This window comes from Colossoma macropomum, unplaced genomic scaffold (assembly GCF_904425465.1).
Source record: "Colossoma macropomum unplaced genomic scaffold, Colossoma_macropomum, whole genome shotgun sequence".
NCBI lineage: Eukaryota > Metazoa > Chordata > Actinopteri > Characiformes > Serrasalmidae > Colossoma > Colossoma macropomum.
Window position 1 is genome coordinate 2863009 of NW_023494807.1, and position 15704 is coordinate 2878712.

The 15704-nt window shown below is 36.9% G+C and overlaps 1 protein-coding gene across 2 annotated transcripts in view; it reads right to left on the minus strand.

Moving 5' to 3' along the window:
• The window catches only part of cdh12a (cadherin 12, type 2a (N-cadherin 2)), an 87401-nt gene that overhangs the window by 21434 nt on the left and 50263 nt on the right, over nucleotides 1-15704 (minus strand). For both annotated transcript variants that reach the window (XM_036556712.1, XM_036556713.1), the window contains one exon: nucleotides 6928-7181. In XM_036556712.1, coding sequence (XP_036412605.1) covers nucleotides 6928-7181 — 254 coding nt within the window. The remainder of the gene's footprint in view (nucleotides 1-6927; nucleotides 7182-15704) is intronic.

A 15704-nucleotide genomic window follows, 5' to 3' on the forward strand; every position in this document is an offset into this window, starting at 1 on the left:
TAAGATATACTTGAATTTATGTTTATTTGTTATTCTCAAGTTTGTGTTTTTATTAGCTAAAACACAAATAACACTGTGATAATTAGTTTTAAACCATTGTTATGGCTGCCTAAGACCTTTGCACAGTACTGAACATTTAAAAAAGATGGTTCTACATGGGTTCTTTAGTAAAGGCAATGGTTCTACTTAGCTGCCCTGGGAATACAAGCTGTCTAGCACTGTGGTAGCATGAGGATGAGTGTGTACTAACTATTGGGAGTGAGCAATATGGCAGGCGCTTAAGCTGAGATGGTGTATATTTCCACATTTTAACAGTGCAATTAGTAACAAAGTATAACAAAGTATAAATATAATGCAAGAATGTGCTGAAAAAACATAGTGTGGTGTCGCTAAGCTGCAGTGTAAGTAGTTCTGTTTTTTTTTTTAATGTTGGTAACACTTTCTATGAGTGTCACGTTTGTAAGCATGTATAAACACATTTATAACATATAGTGCATTCATAAGGCATTATGAACATGGCTATAAATATTTATAAAAATGAATTACACTGAATTACATGTTATAGCCATGTTTATTATACATCATGAATAGTTAATATCATGCATTATAAGTAGTGTTAATAATATGTTATACTGTCAGTGCCAAAGTCAGTCCCAGCCTGGAGAGCGTAAAGTACAGACAAATACAAAGTTTATTTATGACCTGGGATTTCCAATATTTTATTTCTCACTGCTGGTGCTGTTAGTGCTGCATTTTCAGGGCTTCAGTCCTGAATATTCAGATGCTCCAATCAGGTTGTCCAGCCTAGAATGACTGCTACACTGTACTTTTCTTACCAAGAAACCTCTCACTTTCAATGTTACATTACATCACAGCAAACCAAGTACCCATGAGCCCCTCCCGCTGAACCCCCTCTGACTTCACGATGAACATGAAGTTACTGTGAAGGCCTGGAGAGGGAGAGTCGAGGTAGTAGAGTGCTGTCATTGTGATTTGTTCAAGCACTAGAACCCTTCACTCTGTAACATCACTAAACTACACCACAGTACTGCTAATTTTGGTAACACTTTCTATGAATGTCACCTTTGTAAGCATCTATAAACACATTTATAACATGTTATAATGTATTCATGGTTATAAATATTTATAAAAAAGAATTACACTGAATTATACTTTATAGCCATGTTTATTATACATTATGAATTGTTAATATAATGCATTATAAATAGTGTTAATAATATGTTATAATGTCAGTGCCAAAGAAGTCAGTCCCAGCTTGGAGAGCGTAAAGTAAAGACAAATACCAAGCTAACGGTGGTGTACATTACCTTTCCCACATTGGGTAAAACACTGATGGCAGCACTAGTTTAAACTCTGACATTTGAAGCCTGTAATGTGCTTTATTGTGAATGTTTTAGTGTTTCAGTAAATACTTCAACTTGAAGCCTCACTCTTAACACTGGAGGAGGCTTTAGTACAGTATGCTTCACTTTACTTAGAGCAGACAAATACAACTTATGAGCTCTTATAATTTGTTATGATCAGTACTTATAATGTTTTATGTTAACAATTCATAATGCATAATAAACATGGCTATAATGTATAGTGCATTTTTATAAATATTTATAGCCATGTTTTTGATGGCTTATGAATGCATTATAACATGTTATGAATGTGTTTATAGATGCTTACAAACATGATGTTCACAGAAAGTGTTACAGAAATGTTTTATATTGGGCTGTTTTAGGTTCATTCACACAAGGTCTTTTATGTTGAAGAGCTGTGTTGTGGATCAAGAACCTCGAATATTACAGTATTTTGCAGTTTGCTTTTACTAATAGTCTAAAATCCCAAAATGAAAATCCGAATTCCAACCCGATGAACAAATATCCAAATAGTTGAATATTCGTGTACAGCCCTAAAACACGTATATGTATGTGTATGTGGTGGGTATAATGTAGTGGGTAACACCTCTGCCTTCTATGCTGTAGACTGGGGTTCAATCCCTGCCTGGGTAAGCACCCTACACTATACCAACAAGAGTCCTTAGGCAAGACTCCTAACACTGCCTGTGCAAAAGAATGATCAAATTGTAAGTCGCTCTGGATGAGAGTGTATGCTGTAAATGTATCTTTACCACAGAACTCAATAGCAGCAATTTTCAGAAACACCTTCTTCTTTCTCATAAAGAAAAACTGCTTAGAACCAGAGTTCCAAACATGGGCATGATGCCGACAACAGCATGACGTATGACTTCAGAGGTCTATTGTGACAGCCTAAATTGATTACTTTCTTTAATCGAGGAGTCGTGACAGCCCTAAATGCCTCCCAGTCATCTTCAATCATTTTCACGGGAGGGTTAGCTGAGATGTGTAAACACAGAACAAAAGCACATGTTGTGCCAGCTTGTTTTAAACCACCATTCTTTATCCACGGATTACTCTTAGGCCAGTATGTTCCATGCTGCACACTGGTGTACTATTGTAATCCAACCACCAGCAGAATAATAGCTAATGTGCGGTGGTGAAATATTAAAGACATGCGAGTCTCTTGAGTTTACTGCCAAACAAAGTCCCTCTTTATGAAATTTTCATCCAAAAACAAATACTTTTGTAAAGATGACATGGTTTGTGACATACTACACACATACTATCGCACTCTTAATGTCCACACCGTCCCTCCCCCTCTTATAGCTTCTCACCTGGAGAAAAAAAGGGGAAAAAACTTTCCATGCCACAATAAATCCACTTGCCAGCGACAAACCACAGTAGAAGTTTGTCAGATTGGATTCAGTCAGAGGGGAATGTGTTCAGAAGAAACACCCAAGAACAACCACACGCAGCTTTAAATGCCAGGAAAGGTTAAAATCTCTCTTTCTGCCTTATGAATGTGTATGTATGAGCTTATGGAGGGATTTCTTAGAAGAATAAATGTGTGCATGCCTGCTTGTTTTACAAAAGACACAGGCCCTTAATTTATTACATTTCCAGTCAAAACTGTCAATAAGTCAAATAGGAGCTTCCAAACCTGGAGTTCAAAAATTGATTAAACACATAGACAAAAAAGGCTCTTAACAACTGTGCAGGATCTGGTAGACACCAAAACTGTCCCCATCAAATAAACAGCACTTAAAGCTTTCATCTTTGAGAGAGAGGAGAAAATCAACCTGCTTCAAAAATCCGATCTGTCCATCTTTCCACGGTGAGAAGACAACTCAGCGCTATGGGTCTGAAAAGATGTATAGCTGTTAAGAATAATGATAATTATAACAATATTTTTTATTTATATAGCACTTTTCATGCCGGTGGCATGAAATAAAGTTTAACAGTAATACAAGAAATTATGGTAACACTTTCTATGAATGTCACCTTTGTAAGCATCTATAAACACATTCATAACATGTTATTCATAAGACATTTTAAACATAGCTATAAATATTTATAAAAATGCATTACACATTATAGCCATGTTTATTATGCATTATGAAATGTTAACATTATACATTATAAGTACTGATCATAACAAATTATAAGAGCTCATAAGTCGTATTTGTCCGCTCTAAGTAAAGTGAAGCATACTGTACTAAAGCCTCCTCCAGTGTTCAGAGTGAGGCTTCAAGTTGAAGTATTTATTAAAGGATTTACTGAAACATTAAAACATACACAGTAAAGCTCATTACAGGCTTCAAATGTCAGAGTTTAAACTAGTACTGCCATCAGTGTTTTACCCAATGTGGGAAAGGTAATGTACACCACCGTTAGCTTGGTATTTGTCTTTACTTTACACTCTCCAAGCTGGGACTGACTTCTTTGGCACTGACATTATAACATGTTATTAACACTATTTATAATGCATTATATTAACAATTCATAATGTATAATAAACATGGCTATAAAGTGTAATTCAGAGTTATTCTTTTTATAAATATTTATAACCATGTTTATAATGCCTTATGAATACATTATAACATGTTATAAATGTGTTTATAGATGCTTATAAAGGTGACATTCATAGAAATTATAAGTAATAATTTAGAAACATATAAGAAAAAGACAAAGATCAAATTAAAAGCTAAACACCACGAGATGTAGAGTTTTAATTAAATGCTAATTCAAAGAGATGTGTTTTTAGATGCTTTGTAAAAGTGAGCACTGAGATTGACTGTCCAATAAAAGGTGAGCTGAGTTTAGAAGCATAACAACTGAACGATTCTCTCCACGTGTTCTGTATTTTACAGAAAGTGTGCGTAGAAGGTCAGTATCTGCAGATCTAAGATCACATGCTGGAACTTAAAGAGACAGACGCTCTGTGATGTAAGTGGTGCTTTAGGTCATTTAGAGCCTTAAAATTTAGCACTAAAATTTTAGCAATTTAAAATTTAGTACCAGAACTTTAAAATTGATACAGGTAGCCAGTGCAGTTCTTCGAAAACGGGACTGATCTGATCTCTCTGTTGTGTTTCTGTTAGGATCTGTGCTGCTGCATTTTGTATGAGTTGTATTCAGGATGTATTGTTTTCTTGGGAAGTCAAGTAAGAAGATCATTACAGTGATCAACTCTGCTTGTAACAAATGCATGAGCAAGTTTCTCTGCATCGCTCTGAGACAGAAAAGGTCGAACTTTAGCGATATTTCTCAAATGATCGAAAGCTACTTTAGTGACTGTGTTTACATGCGGGATAAAACAGAGCTCAGAGTCTAAGATCACACCCAGGTTTCATACTACAGGTTTGGTATATGAAGCTAAAGAACCAAGTTTCTCATGAAGCAGCTTTCTTTGAGTTTATGTACGATCGATTAGTGTAATTTAATTGTAGAAAATTTTGCAACATCCACTGAGAAATATCTGACACATAGCTGGTCAGCCTGTCTACAGAGTCTTGATCATCAGAAGGAATGGAAATGTAAAACTGGGTGTCGTCAGCATAGCTATGAAAATTTGTATTATGTTTCCTAATGACATAGCCTAGAGGTAGCATGTACAAAGAGAAAAAGCAAAGGCCCTAAAACTGAACCTTGTGGGACTCCATAAGAAATGCCAAAGCTTTTTGATGAATGATTTCCCATTAAAACCATTAACTGCCTATTACCTGAACATGATTGAAAAAATTCTAAAACGGTGCTCCAGAGGCCGACACAGCATTCATAACACAGGATTAAAATCTTGTGGCTGCACTAAGGTCTAATAAAACCAGACTTGATGAGTTTTGTGCATCAGCCCTAAGAAATGAAATCTCCAGAAAAGTATGGAAGCTGTGATGAAGGTAAAGTGTGGACACACTAAATGATGAAAAGTGTAAATAAAAAATAAATAACTTGTATTTCATGACTGTTAAGTCATTGATGAGCGTAAATGTTTTAATTGGGATTATTTGAATCGTGAGAAGCAGAAAAAGCAGCCAACTCCTAAGACTAAATTTTGCAGGTGTGGAAAAATATCTCAGCAGATTTCTTTGAATATTTAAAATACAGCCTCCTGGAATGTTAAGACCCCCTCTCTGCTAACATTATGTTGACTTGTTGAACAACCAAACTATGAAATGTAATGTAATAACCAAAACACTGAATGTGAGTCTTTCTCATAGAAATATTATTGAAGCTTCACTGGCAGGATTTCCAGTGCTGTGGTGATGCATCTATGCATGACAGGTCGAAGTCGACCGAGGCAAAATGTAGAGGGGACTGTACAAGGGCGACCGAAGCCAACCCACTGGCTCTATTCTCGATGTGAGGTGTCTCACACAAATGGATCTTCAACAATAGCAAAGGCTATTTAGAATATATGTTGACCAAGAGGGCACTTGTACAGTCTGAAGGAAGAGGGTAGGAGCTTAAGCCCCCTCTGGGGTCTATATGTGCATATGCTTGTGTCCACACATGCATTCATGCATAAATGTACACATATCTGTGGATATATGTATGCGTGCTTAAATTTCATGCATGAATGCCTTTGGACGATGCTTGTTTGTTTACATGCAGGTGTGCTTTTCTGAGTTTGTGTGTGTGGGTGTGTGAAGGAGTGTGTTATCACGAATGTTATTTCACCACCTCAAGTGTTCTATTGCTTTTATACAACCGTTAAATAAATGAAGTAAGAAATAAATAAACTGGGCAGTGAATGCAGCATTTAACATGTTTAATGTTAGCAGTTCCTTCCGCCAAATTGTAGTTCCTTAACAAGCAGCTTGTTGCTACGTCAGAGTAACGAACTCCACTCACTCGCTGCACATCCTGCTGTAATCTTCGCCTTTGGAAGTACAGACTGAGCCAAAAAACTAACACAATATCAAGTTTAGCTCAGTTTTGTCAATTTTTGCTAGATCAATATTAATGTTGTTTTGTTCCAGCCAGTTTGTAAAATCTTTTACCTCCCATTTAGTTTGGCGAATGGGATTGGGTTCATTTCCGGCTGATTCCAGGTTGTTTAGGTGTTCTTCTGTCACAGCTGCTGACTGAAAAGCTGCTCAGTGGTGATGACAGTTTGGGAATTTAGTGTAGTCTCATCTTCAGAGTCTGACCAAATCGGCTGTCGGTCAAATGTGATCTTAAAAGTATTCATTTTCTGTTTGTGGCAAAGTAAGAAGTAAAATGATCTACAGTACATACCCTCGGCTCATGCCTGCAACCAAATCACAGCCATGATGTTATTTCGTGATAACACACTCCCTCTCATGTTCTATCGCTTAAATATACAGTACTGCTCAAAAGTTTTGGTCAAATAATATCTTAAGACACATTTCTGCACACTTACTTCATTCACCAAGTAACAGACAAACACATAATTTTGTGTTACATTCACTACTTAGCAGTGGTTGTGCTGTTCATAAGTCATATTGACCCAAACCACCTACTTTATTAGTAAGTATGCATTTTAAATTTCAAATAGTATATTGTCGTATATTAGTATTTTGTTTATATGGTTTCTTACCTGATTGGACTGTCCCCTACATCCAAATCTTCTGCAGTCACCGCTCCAATAACGATGCCCATGGGTGTGTCCTCATATGTCTCCATGTTGTAGAAGGACCTGCTGAAGACGGGTGGCTCGTCTACATCCAGCACGCTGACCTTCACTGTGGCTGAGTCCTTATACGGGCCCAGGTGCATGAAGCGTGAGTCCAGGTGAGGGTTGGATGCCTCCACTTTAAAACTGTAGGCCTTCCTGTTTTCATAGTCCAGTGGCTGCAGACCAGAGGAAACAGCATTATGTAGACTATTCAGACTGGATTAAATTAAAGGCCCAGGCACTGACCAAACATTCACCAAAAACACCAACTCTCTAATCACTGGAAATAAAACCTTGTATGTCCAAAACTGTAACTTTTCATGAGAAGCAGCAAATTTCCTCAACCTTTAATCGAAGTTAATGGAGTAACATTTTTGACTTGAAGAAGTTTTAGAAATTTAGAAGTACATTCTAAAATTTCAGTTTTGAAATTTTAAAGGCTGCATACATAGAGACTTCATGACTCATGCATAATCACTAAATAACACATTTATAAAGCAATGCTTAAACATTTCTGAATAGCTTTTGACAATGTAACAAAATATCGATAATAAAATTTCAATGTTATTTTCTACAGGGTTTTAAGCTAATGTGATAGACATTTTGCCTATTTATAACAATGTTATAATTGATAAATGGAATTCCTAATTATGCTGGTTTTTTATAAGTTTTATTACATGCTTTATAACACTGTTATAAATGGAACAAATGTCTCTCATTTTAGTTTAAGACCCCGTTTGTTAATATCAGTTACTTACACCATGAGATACAAAATTATAATCACTTTATTTATGCATGTATCATTCATATTCTAATTACTGGCCATCATTTTTATATTGTAATCATTATATTATATTATATTATATTATATTATATTATATTATATTATATTATATTACTATATATACAGCCTGAGGGGCTGACAGCTTATGTTCTTAACTAAAACTAGGCTGGTCAGCTAGCTAACAGCCTAAATAACTCCATCATTAATATCACAGGCTTGAATTAAAGTACTTACGGTATGATTAACTGTAAAACGGCAGTAAAAAAAAGTCTAAAGAGTGTTACTGGAATGACTTACACACTTCAAAAGTCCATGTTTAAGTTAGAAGTGGTGTCAAACCCAGGCTGAAACCCAAATGGCTCCATACTCCCTATGTAAGGTGCTAAACTATGAAAGTTTAGAAATTCTAGTCCAAAGTCACTATTTCTTAGCTGTATTTTGCACTGTTGGGGTGCAGGATTCAGTATTTAAATTCCTACATGGTGCACTATGTAGGGAGCAGGGAGCCATTTGAGATGCAGCCCCAGCGCGAGAAGAGGGCACTGCTGGATTGGTGCTAAATAAGACTCGTGGTGGTAATCTGGTGACCAAAAAGTACTTGGAAAGTGAAAGTTTATACATTTACAGGGCTGTGTTATCATATGTTCATTACTATATGACAAAAAGTAAAAAAAAATCATGAAATGGTTGCTAGGTTATTGATAGGTCATTGTTATGTGTACCAGGTGGTTGCCAGGGTGTGGCTAAGAGGTTAATAGTGTATTCTAGATAAGTTCTAGGCTGCTAGATGGTTGTTACAGTTGCAAGGGTATTGCTAGGTGATTGCAAAAGTGTCCCAGGTGGTCACTAGTGTACTTCTGTCATGGTGACTGAGTTTTTTTATGCTGGTAATGGTAAAATAGTTGTGAATCTGGAAAAAGTATGTTTTCTTTTGGAACTATTGCCCCACATGTACCTCTCTGCCATGAATGTTAATAAGGCCGCAATTGTATCTGCAAACTATCATCAAACAATGTGTCAGACATCAGAAAGTGCATTCAAAACTACATCATGTAACATTTAAAAGTGCTGTGTTATCATATGTTTAATGCTAAATGACAAAAAAGGTAATATTATATTATATTATATTATATTATATTATATTATATTATATTATTTTATATTATATTATACTATATTATGTTATATTTTTATATTAAAAAATATTCACAATTATCTTGAAATTACTGGCATATGCTGTTTATAAGTGTTTAATGCTTTATAAGTTATTGCTTTATAAATTTATATAATATTCTTAAATGCTTAAACATGATGTCCCTATGTAAGTAGCCATTAAATAAAATGAGACTGCAAATTCAATCTCTTATTCATTCTGAGAAGAAGGTGTTAACATAGCTTACTGGGAAGAAGCATTGTGGACCCTAATGGCAGTCAGCAGAAAGGACCCTCAACATTGTCTCGTAGAACATCTTGAGAAAATGAGCCAATAGCTAAACATGCTCCTGAATATTACATCACAGTGTGGATGGGTAGGCATGTTTAAAATATTCTCAAGTTTAGCTACCATCCTCTTCTCTGTCACTGCCCCCCAGAGAGTCCAGAGTCAGTCCAGAGTCAGTCCTTTGATGGCACTGGCTTTTCTGATCTGTTTATTGAGGCACTTGGCGTCTCCTCCAGGGACGTTCCTCTCCAGCAGACCACAGCATAGAAAAGAACTCAGGCCACAATAGACTGAGAAAAAAACTCCAGTAGCCTGCTGCACACACTGGAAACACATTAAGCCTCTGCAGACTCCTTCTCTAAGCCTTTTCTGTACAGGCCATGCATGCTAGAATTTCCATTCCACGACACAAAGTTCTATATAGCACCGAAAAAGAACTATGTAGAACTGTACACAACATATTCCTCATCAATTTGAGGAATGATTTCATGATGCGAAGATCACTGTACACACACAAATGGTTCTTTGAGTGTTCATGGTCCTATATACAACCACTGTCTTTTCTAAAGAACCACTGAAGAACCATATTTTTATGATATGACGATTCTAGAGTATTCCAACGATTACACACCCCAAAGCCACACCTATCAAATGTTTGGGTTTGTTGATATTTACTGGGTTGTGTGCTCTGGCTTTAACTTTTTAAACTATTATGCACTACATGCTTAGCAAAAAGAGCTCTATATAGAACTATTATAGAACTAAATAGAACTATGACTTGTAACAATAGCAGAAGCGTTTTATATAAAACCATTTTTTAAAAGGTCAGTTAACATATATTCAGGTTTTCCATCATAAAGAAGAACCATTTATACATTTAAATTGTTCTTTAAGATGTCAGGGTTCTAAATGTAGCCAATTCTTTTACTAAATAACTGAAGAACTACTATTTTAAGGGAGTTTTATGAGTAGTTTCTCCTTGTATACAAATACAGAGTACATTGACATTTACTGGCAGCAGAGTTGCTATAATTCATATTTACAGTGCTCATATTGTGATGTCAGTTTACAGTAATGACATATTTTACTTTTTTTTTAATTGCAGTACAAAACTATTTGTACGACAATAAATGTTGACAGCAGTACATTACTGTAATCAACAATATCCTCTGAACATTACTGCTCTCAAATTGCATCTTAAATACTTTTTTAAAAAAAGTCAAAAAGCTAACAAAACTGTTTCATTTCATTTTTTTAAACAGATTTTTTTTTCTAAAAGCTAAAGGTCTAACAGTCTCATCTAATAAGACTCACAGTTAGGCTTTATTTACTAAAGGATTCACTCAAAGCTGCCATTTACACAGAGAAAGTGAATGATTTCTGATTCATGTTCACTTGAAAAGCCCCAAAAAATTCTAGCTTTTAGGCAGCAACTCAGGGCACAGCATCATTTGGATACTACTGAATACTGTTGGGATGAGTTGGAGTGGCGTTATTGTTATTGTGACCATCTAACATCACCTGACCAGCACTCAAATCCTCACAGCAATGTTCCAACATCTATTGTAAAGTCTGCTCAAGAAAAGTAGGGGCTGATGCTGCAGCATAGATGACACAAGCTCTCTATTAACACCCTTGATTTCAGAAGAAATGGTGGAAAAATAGTGTCTACAAACTTTTGAACATACAGTGTTTGTATGTGTTATATATTAATGTATGTCAGGAGCAGAAAGAATTACAACCTTTGTCAGAGTTCATCCTCATTCATCTCCCACACATTCACTCGTATTGACGTCTTGCCCTCTGTTGAAATTTTCGCTGCACAGAATTCTCCTCTCTGATGACAGAATAGCTTGGATTGCACTTGATGCTAGTTGGTTTGGAACATAAGGACAGGTGAAAGCTTTCTTACAGAGCCACAATGTGACTAATATCCAACTTCTAAGCAAAATGCAGCGGCCTCACCTTTCCCTTTGATTGCGAACGCTGAAAAATCTGAGACTGTATTTGACTGACCCGCCTGGAATTTGAAACACATCGCGCCTCATTCAGGGCATGATGCAACTGCTGGAGCTTTCAATAACAGAGAGCTCCTGCGGAGATGAGAGGGAAATGGAGGCTGGAGGGTGCCATTGACTCGGCCCTAACGCCACACGCCGCAGAGAGAGAGAGAGAGAGAGAGAGAGAGAGGGACAGAGAAAGGAGGGGAAGAGAAAACGGAGCGCATTCATGCGTGTAAAAGGCAGGATCTGACACAGTCACACTAACTAAATGGGGACAGAGAGAGAGCGAGAGAGAGAGAGAGAGAGTAACTGGCCATTGCACTATTCAACACATAGAATATATAGCACTATATAACACCATATGACAACCGGCCTGCAAAGGGTGACCAGATATTGCGTGGTCCAGTACAGGACAGTGGGGTCAGGAGCTACATTTATTAAACTACGTTTTTCATCTGGCACCTTTCTTTCACATAGTGGAGGCAATTTACCCCTCTATTCTTTGACCATTTCAAGCCTAACATGTCGATTTTTTCAGAGCCTTCGTCTGTCTTATTGTCTTTCCACCTATTTTACGAAATGTCTGCATAATTCAGTGGTTGAGATGTAAGCAAATTCATTCAGAGTGGTTTAATGTGAAACAGTTCACTGTAAAAAACATGGAAAAAGAAGAGTTTTGCCATTTATGACTCGGACTGAAGGCCTAGCTGTAATAGTGACGGTCCATCACTGATGGATAGCTAAGGTTAGGGTGGAGGAACATAAAGTATCAACTAATACTGAAATAATGGATAATAAGTGGTCAAAATGCAGAGAGCTGTAAGCACACTTATCAGTTCATTGGCAGAAAACTGCTATGGTCTTGTAAATTGTTGCTAGGATGTTGATAGGTGGTTGCTATGGTGTGCCAGGTGGTTGCTAGGATGTTGCTAAGAGTTTGTTATTGTATTCCAGGTAAGTTTAGGTAGTTGCTAGGTGGTTGTTATGTTTGTGAGGATATTGCTAGGTGGTTGCAATAGTGTCCCAGGTTGTCGCTAGTGTACTTCTGTCCAGGTAACTGAGGTTTTATGCTGGTGATGGTAAAATGGTCATGAATCAAGGCCAAAATTGTACCACCAAACAATGTGTCAGACCTCAGGAAGTGTATCCTTCACCATTTAATGTAATAACATAATGTGACGTAGGTTTTAGAGGCATTGAATTCTTTGGAAACTTGGTAAGGCATTTCATGTCAAACCACTTTGTTTGTTTGTTAATGATTTCATTATGCAGACATTTTGTTGATGGAATACTCCTTAAATCATTCAAATCTGCCCTCAGATCAGTTTCCATGTTGGCCATAGTAAAATGGATGAGCATATGGAATTAGAGCTTCCTATGTGCTACTATATTTCCTATCACTGTATAAAAGAAGGCCATGCTGCCGTTAATTGTTGGATGTACTGTGATCACATAGTATCACATAGTTTTCACATAAAATGGAATTCACATTGGTATTGATGTATTTAATTGAAAAAAAAAGTCATGTTTGATTGCTCCAAGTGGTAGTTTCATATCAAATATAAATGTAAAACATAGATTATAAAGTAGACATAGCCACTTTCTTGCATCTTCATTAAAGGGTATGGTTAGTCTTTAACTTTGCCTGTTCAGATGTACCAACAAAATATCTGACAAATAACAATTTAGAGGCAGGGACACCTAAAACAAAGCTGAAATATGGATATCTGGGTACTGCAAGATTAAATGAAGATTTTGTTAAATCCAAAGTTATGTACTCACTGATACCAAATAAGCAGCAAAGCGTGCTAAATTGCTGACATTAATGACCTCAGATGGAAAATACATATAAATCGTTGGCGCTACGCAGCTGAAGGACAATGAGTAAATGGCTTCAATTAGCTTTGCTCTGGCTCAGGTGACAAGAGTAGCAACACAACGCAGTACATACAAATACTATTTCCTAATCAGAAAGTTCTAAAGCATAGTTTATTCACACAGAGCTCTGCAAGAGGCCATGGGCCTTGTTATTTTATTTATAACAAGTTAAAAATTTATCCACGTTTCTATCAAACAGCTTCCACTGTGTTTCTAAAAGTGTAAATTCACTGTCCAATTAAACTTGGCTTTTTAATTAGAAACACCTTCCTTAGGTCTACTAAGGTGTACATTTACAAGCTGTAGCCCTTCTGATGTCATTTTCAAGCCCCACTACTGTCTGGGGATAGGCTTTTTAGTGAAATTTGGTATTCAAATTGAATAACCCCCCACCCACCTACCCCATCCAAAAAATGTATAGGACTCTTAAGGTTACAAGCTACCACACAACAGATACTATGATACTATATACACCCACATTACACGTTCATGGTGGCATGTGGCTTGAAATTTACACCAAGACAGGTGTCAATCAAGTCCTTAAAATGCTAATCATCTCTTTTTGCTTCAGCTAGTGTTGCCAGCCTATAGACATTGTGTTTCACATGATATCTATTAGCTGGAAAGCAGCGAGTTTATGATGTTGTTGAAAGTTTTAGGACCAGATTTGTACGAGTAGCATGTAAAATGAACTTGACTTTAATGTCTATCTTAACACAGTGCTAACATACTACTAGAATCCCATAGGTGTGCTAGGAGATATTAGCATCACAATAGAAGCATTTCTTTTTGACAGTTTTGACATTTATGACCTGAACCGAAGGCCTAGCTGTAATAGTCACAATTCATCACTAGTGGATAGCAACTAGTTATATCTATTTAGTTACATGTAATTAAGTAAATGTTTGTTTGGATCTACACTTAAGCTTGGTATATTTGTGATGAAAGAAAACTACTTTTTCTTCAATTCCACTTTTCTAATTTCCCTTTATTTATCTGTCCAAGTTAGGTGGAATATTTTTCTCTTGACATGAGGGGCAACCAAAATGAGCAGTATCAGTAACAATTCATGTCTCAATCATGACTTCATAATATAAATAATAGTAAGGATCATCACCTTGGGTAGAAGAACACAAGGTACCAATTAATGCTGAAGCGATAAGAAATAAGGGTTAATAAGTGGTTACAATATAGAAAGCTCTAAGCACACTTAGTACATAGTTAATGAGTGATAATCCATGAAAACTGCTATGGTCTTGCAAATGGTTGCTAGGGTGTTGATAGGTGGTTGCTATGGTGTGCCATGTGGTTGCTAGGGTGTTGCTATATTGTATCCAAGTTCTAGGCAGCTGCTAGGTGGTTGTTATGTTTGCGAGAGTATTGCTAGGTGATTGCAGTAGTGTTCCAGGTGGTTGCTAGTGCGCTTCTGTCAAGGCAACACAAGAGAGGTGTGTAAACTTTTGGCCTCAAAGTTCTACCATTCCTTATTGTGGTAAAAAAATACACCTTAAGTGAAACCAAACATGCTATGTATACAAGCTCATATCTTACAATCAGACTGCACATACTAGGATGGCAATATCCTGAAAGCTGTTGGACGAGTTAATGGACTGAAAACAATAGCAATGTACAATCACTAACAATTCATTTGTAATACATCTACTTCACTTATCATTTTTTCGTTGCAGTTATTATACATTCACTTCAGTATTACTTTTGCTTACCCACCTCTCTTCAATTGGAGAACACACTTCTCTACGTTGCAGTGCCGCACTGCTTGCTCCCCATAAGATAGCAAAATATGCCACATCAACAGCACAACAAAATTGTTATCTTGGCTGTTCTGAGCGCAGCAAATTATCATTCAGATGACTGAGGGTGGGGGAATCTCTCAGTCATCACAGCTGCGAGACACTATTGAAAGCTGGCTACGCTCCAAACTCATGTAAGGATGTTCCCGCCTGTCCCAGCACTTTGATATGGAAATGGTTACCTTCTTGCACCCGAGTGAGCATGTGTGATGGATTTAGTTTAGCAGCAGCGGTTTACGACCCTTTGATTAGAGCTTGCACGGGGCAGGGGACTCCTTCTGTCTTTGATATCTTTACATGAACATCTGAGAGAATACCAACTAGCATCCACGCTACAGCATACTCATCTCCAGAGCAAGTAAATACATCTATTTTATCTGCTTTATGCTTCAGAACAACAACTATGGACTAGTTGTCCTATATAACTAACCAGTCATTACATCTCAGTCCAGTTTTTCTGCTTCAGTGATGTATTTCCCAGTATTGAAAGCTGTCATTCGTTAATTCATTGGGTGTGATTGGTTTTGATGTTTGTTGTTTTTTGTTGTTTGTTTTAAACAGGCTGCCTCAGGCATACAAAGCCAGGGAGAAAGCATCAGCAGCCTGTCTGAAACACCTAGGTGTTTCCCTTCTCCTCTGTGGGCGGTCTGGTGAGCAGTGACAGCAGCACAACGCCACTGTCCGCCTGCATCTTAGCTAGGAGTGTAAAAATACAACATGAAGCATAAATCTGAATATGGCAATTCCAATGCATTGATTTTGAAAGGTTAAAATAATTATAT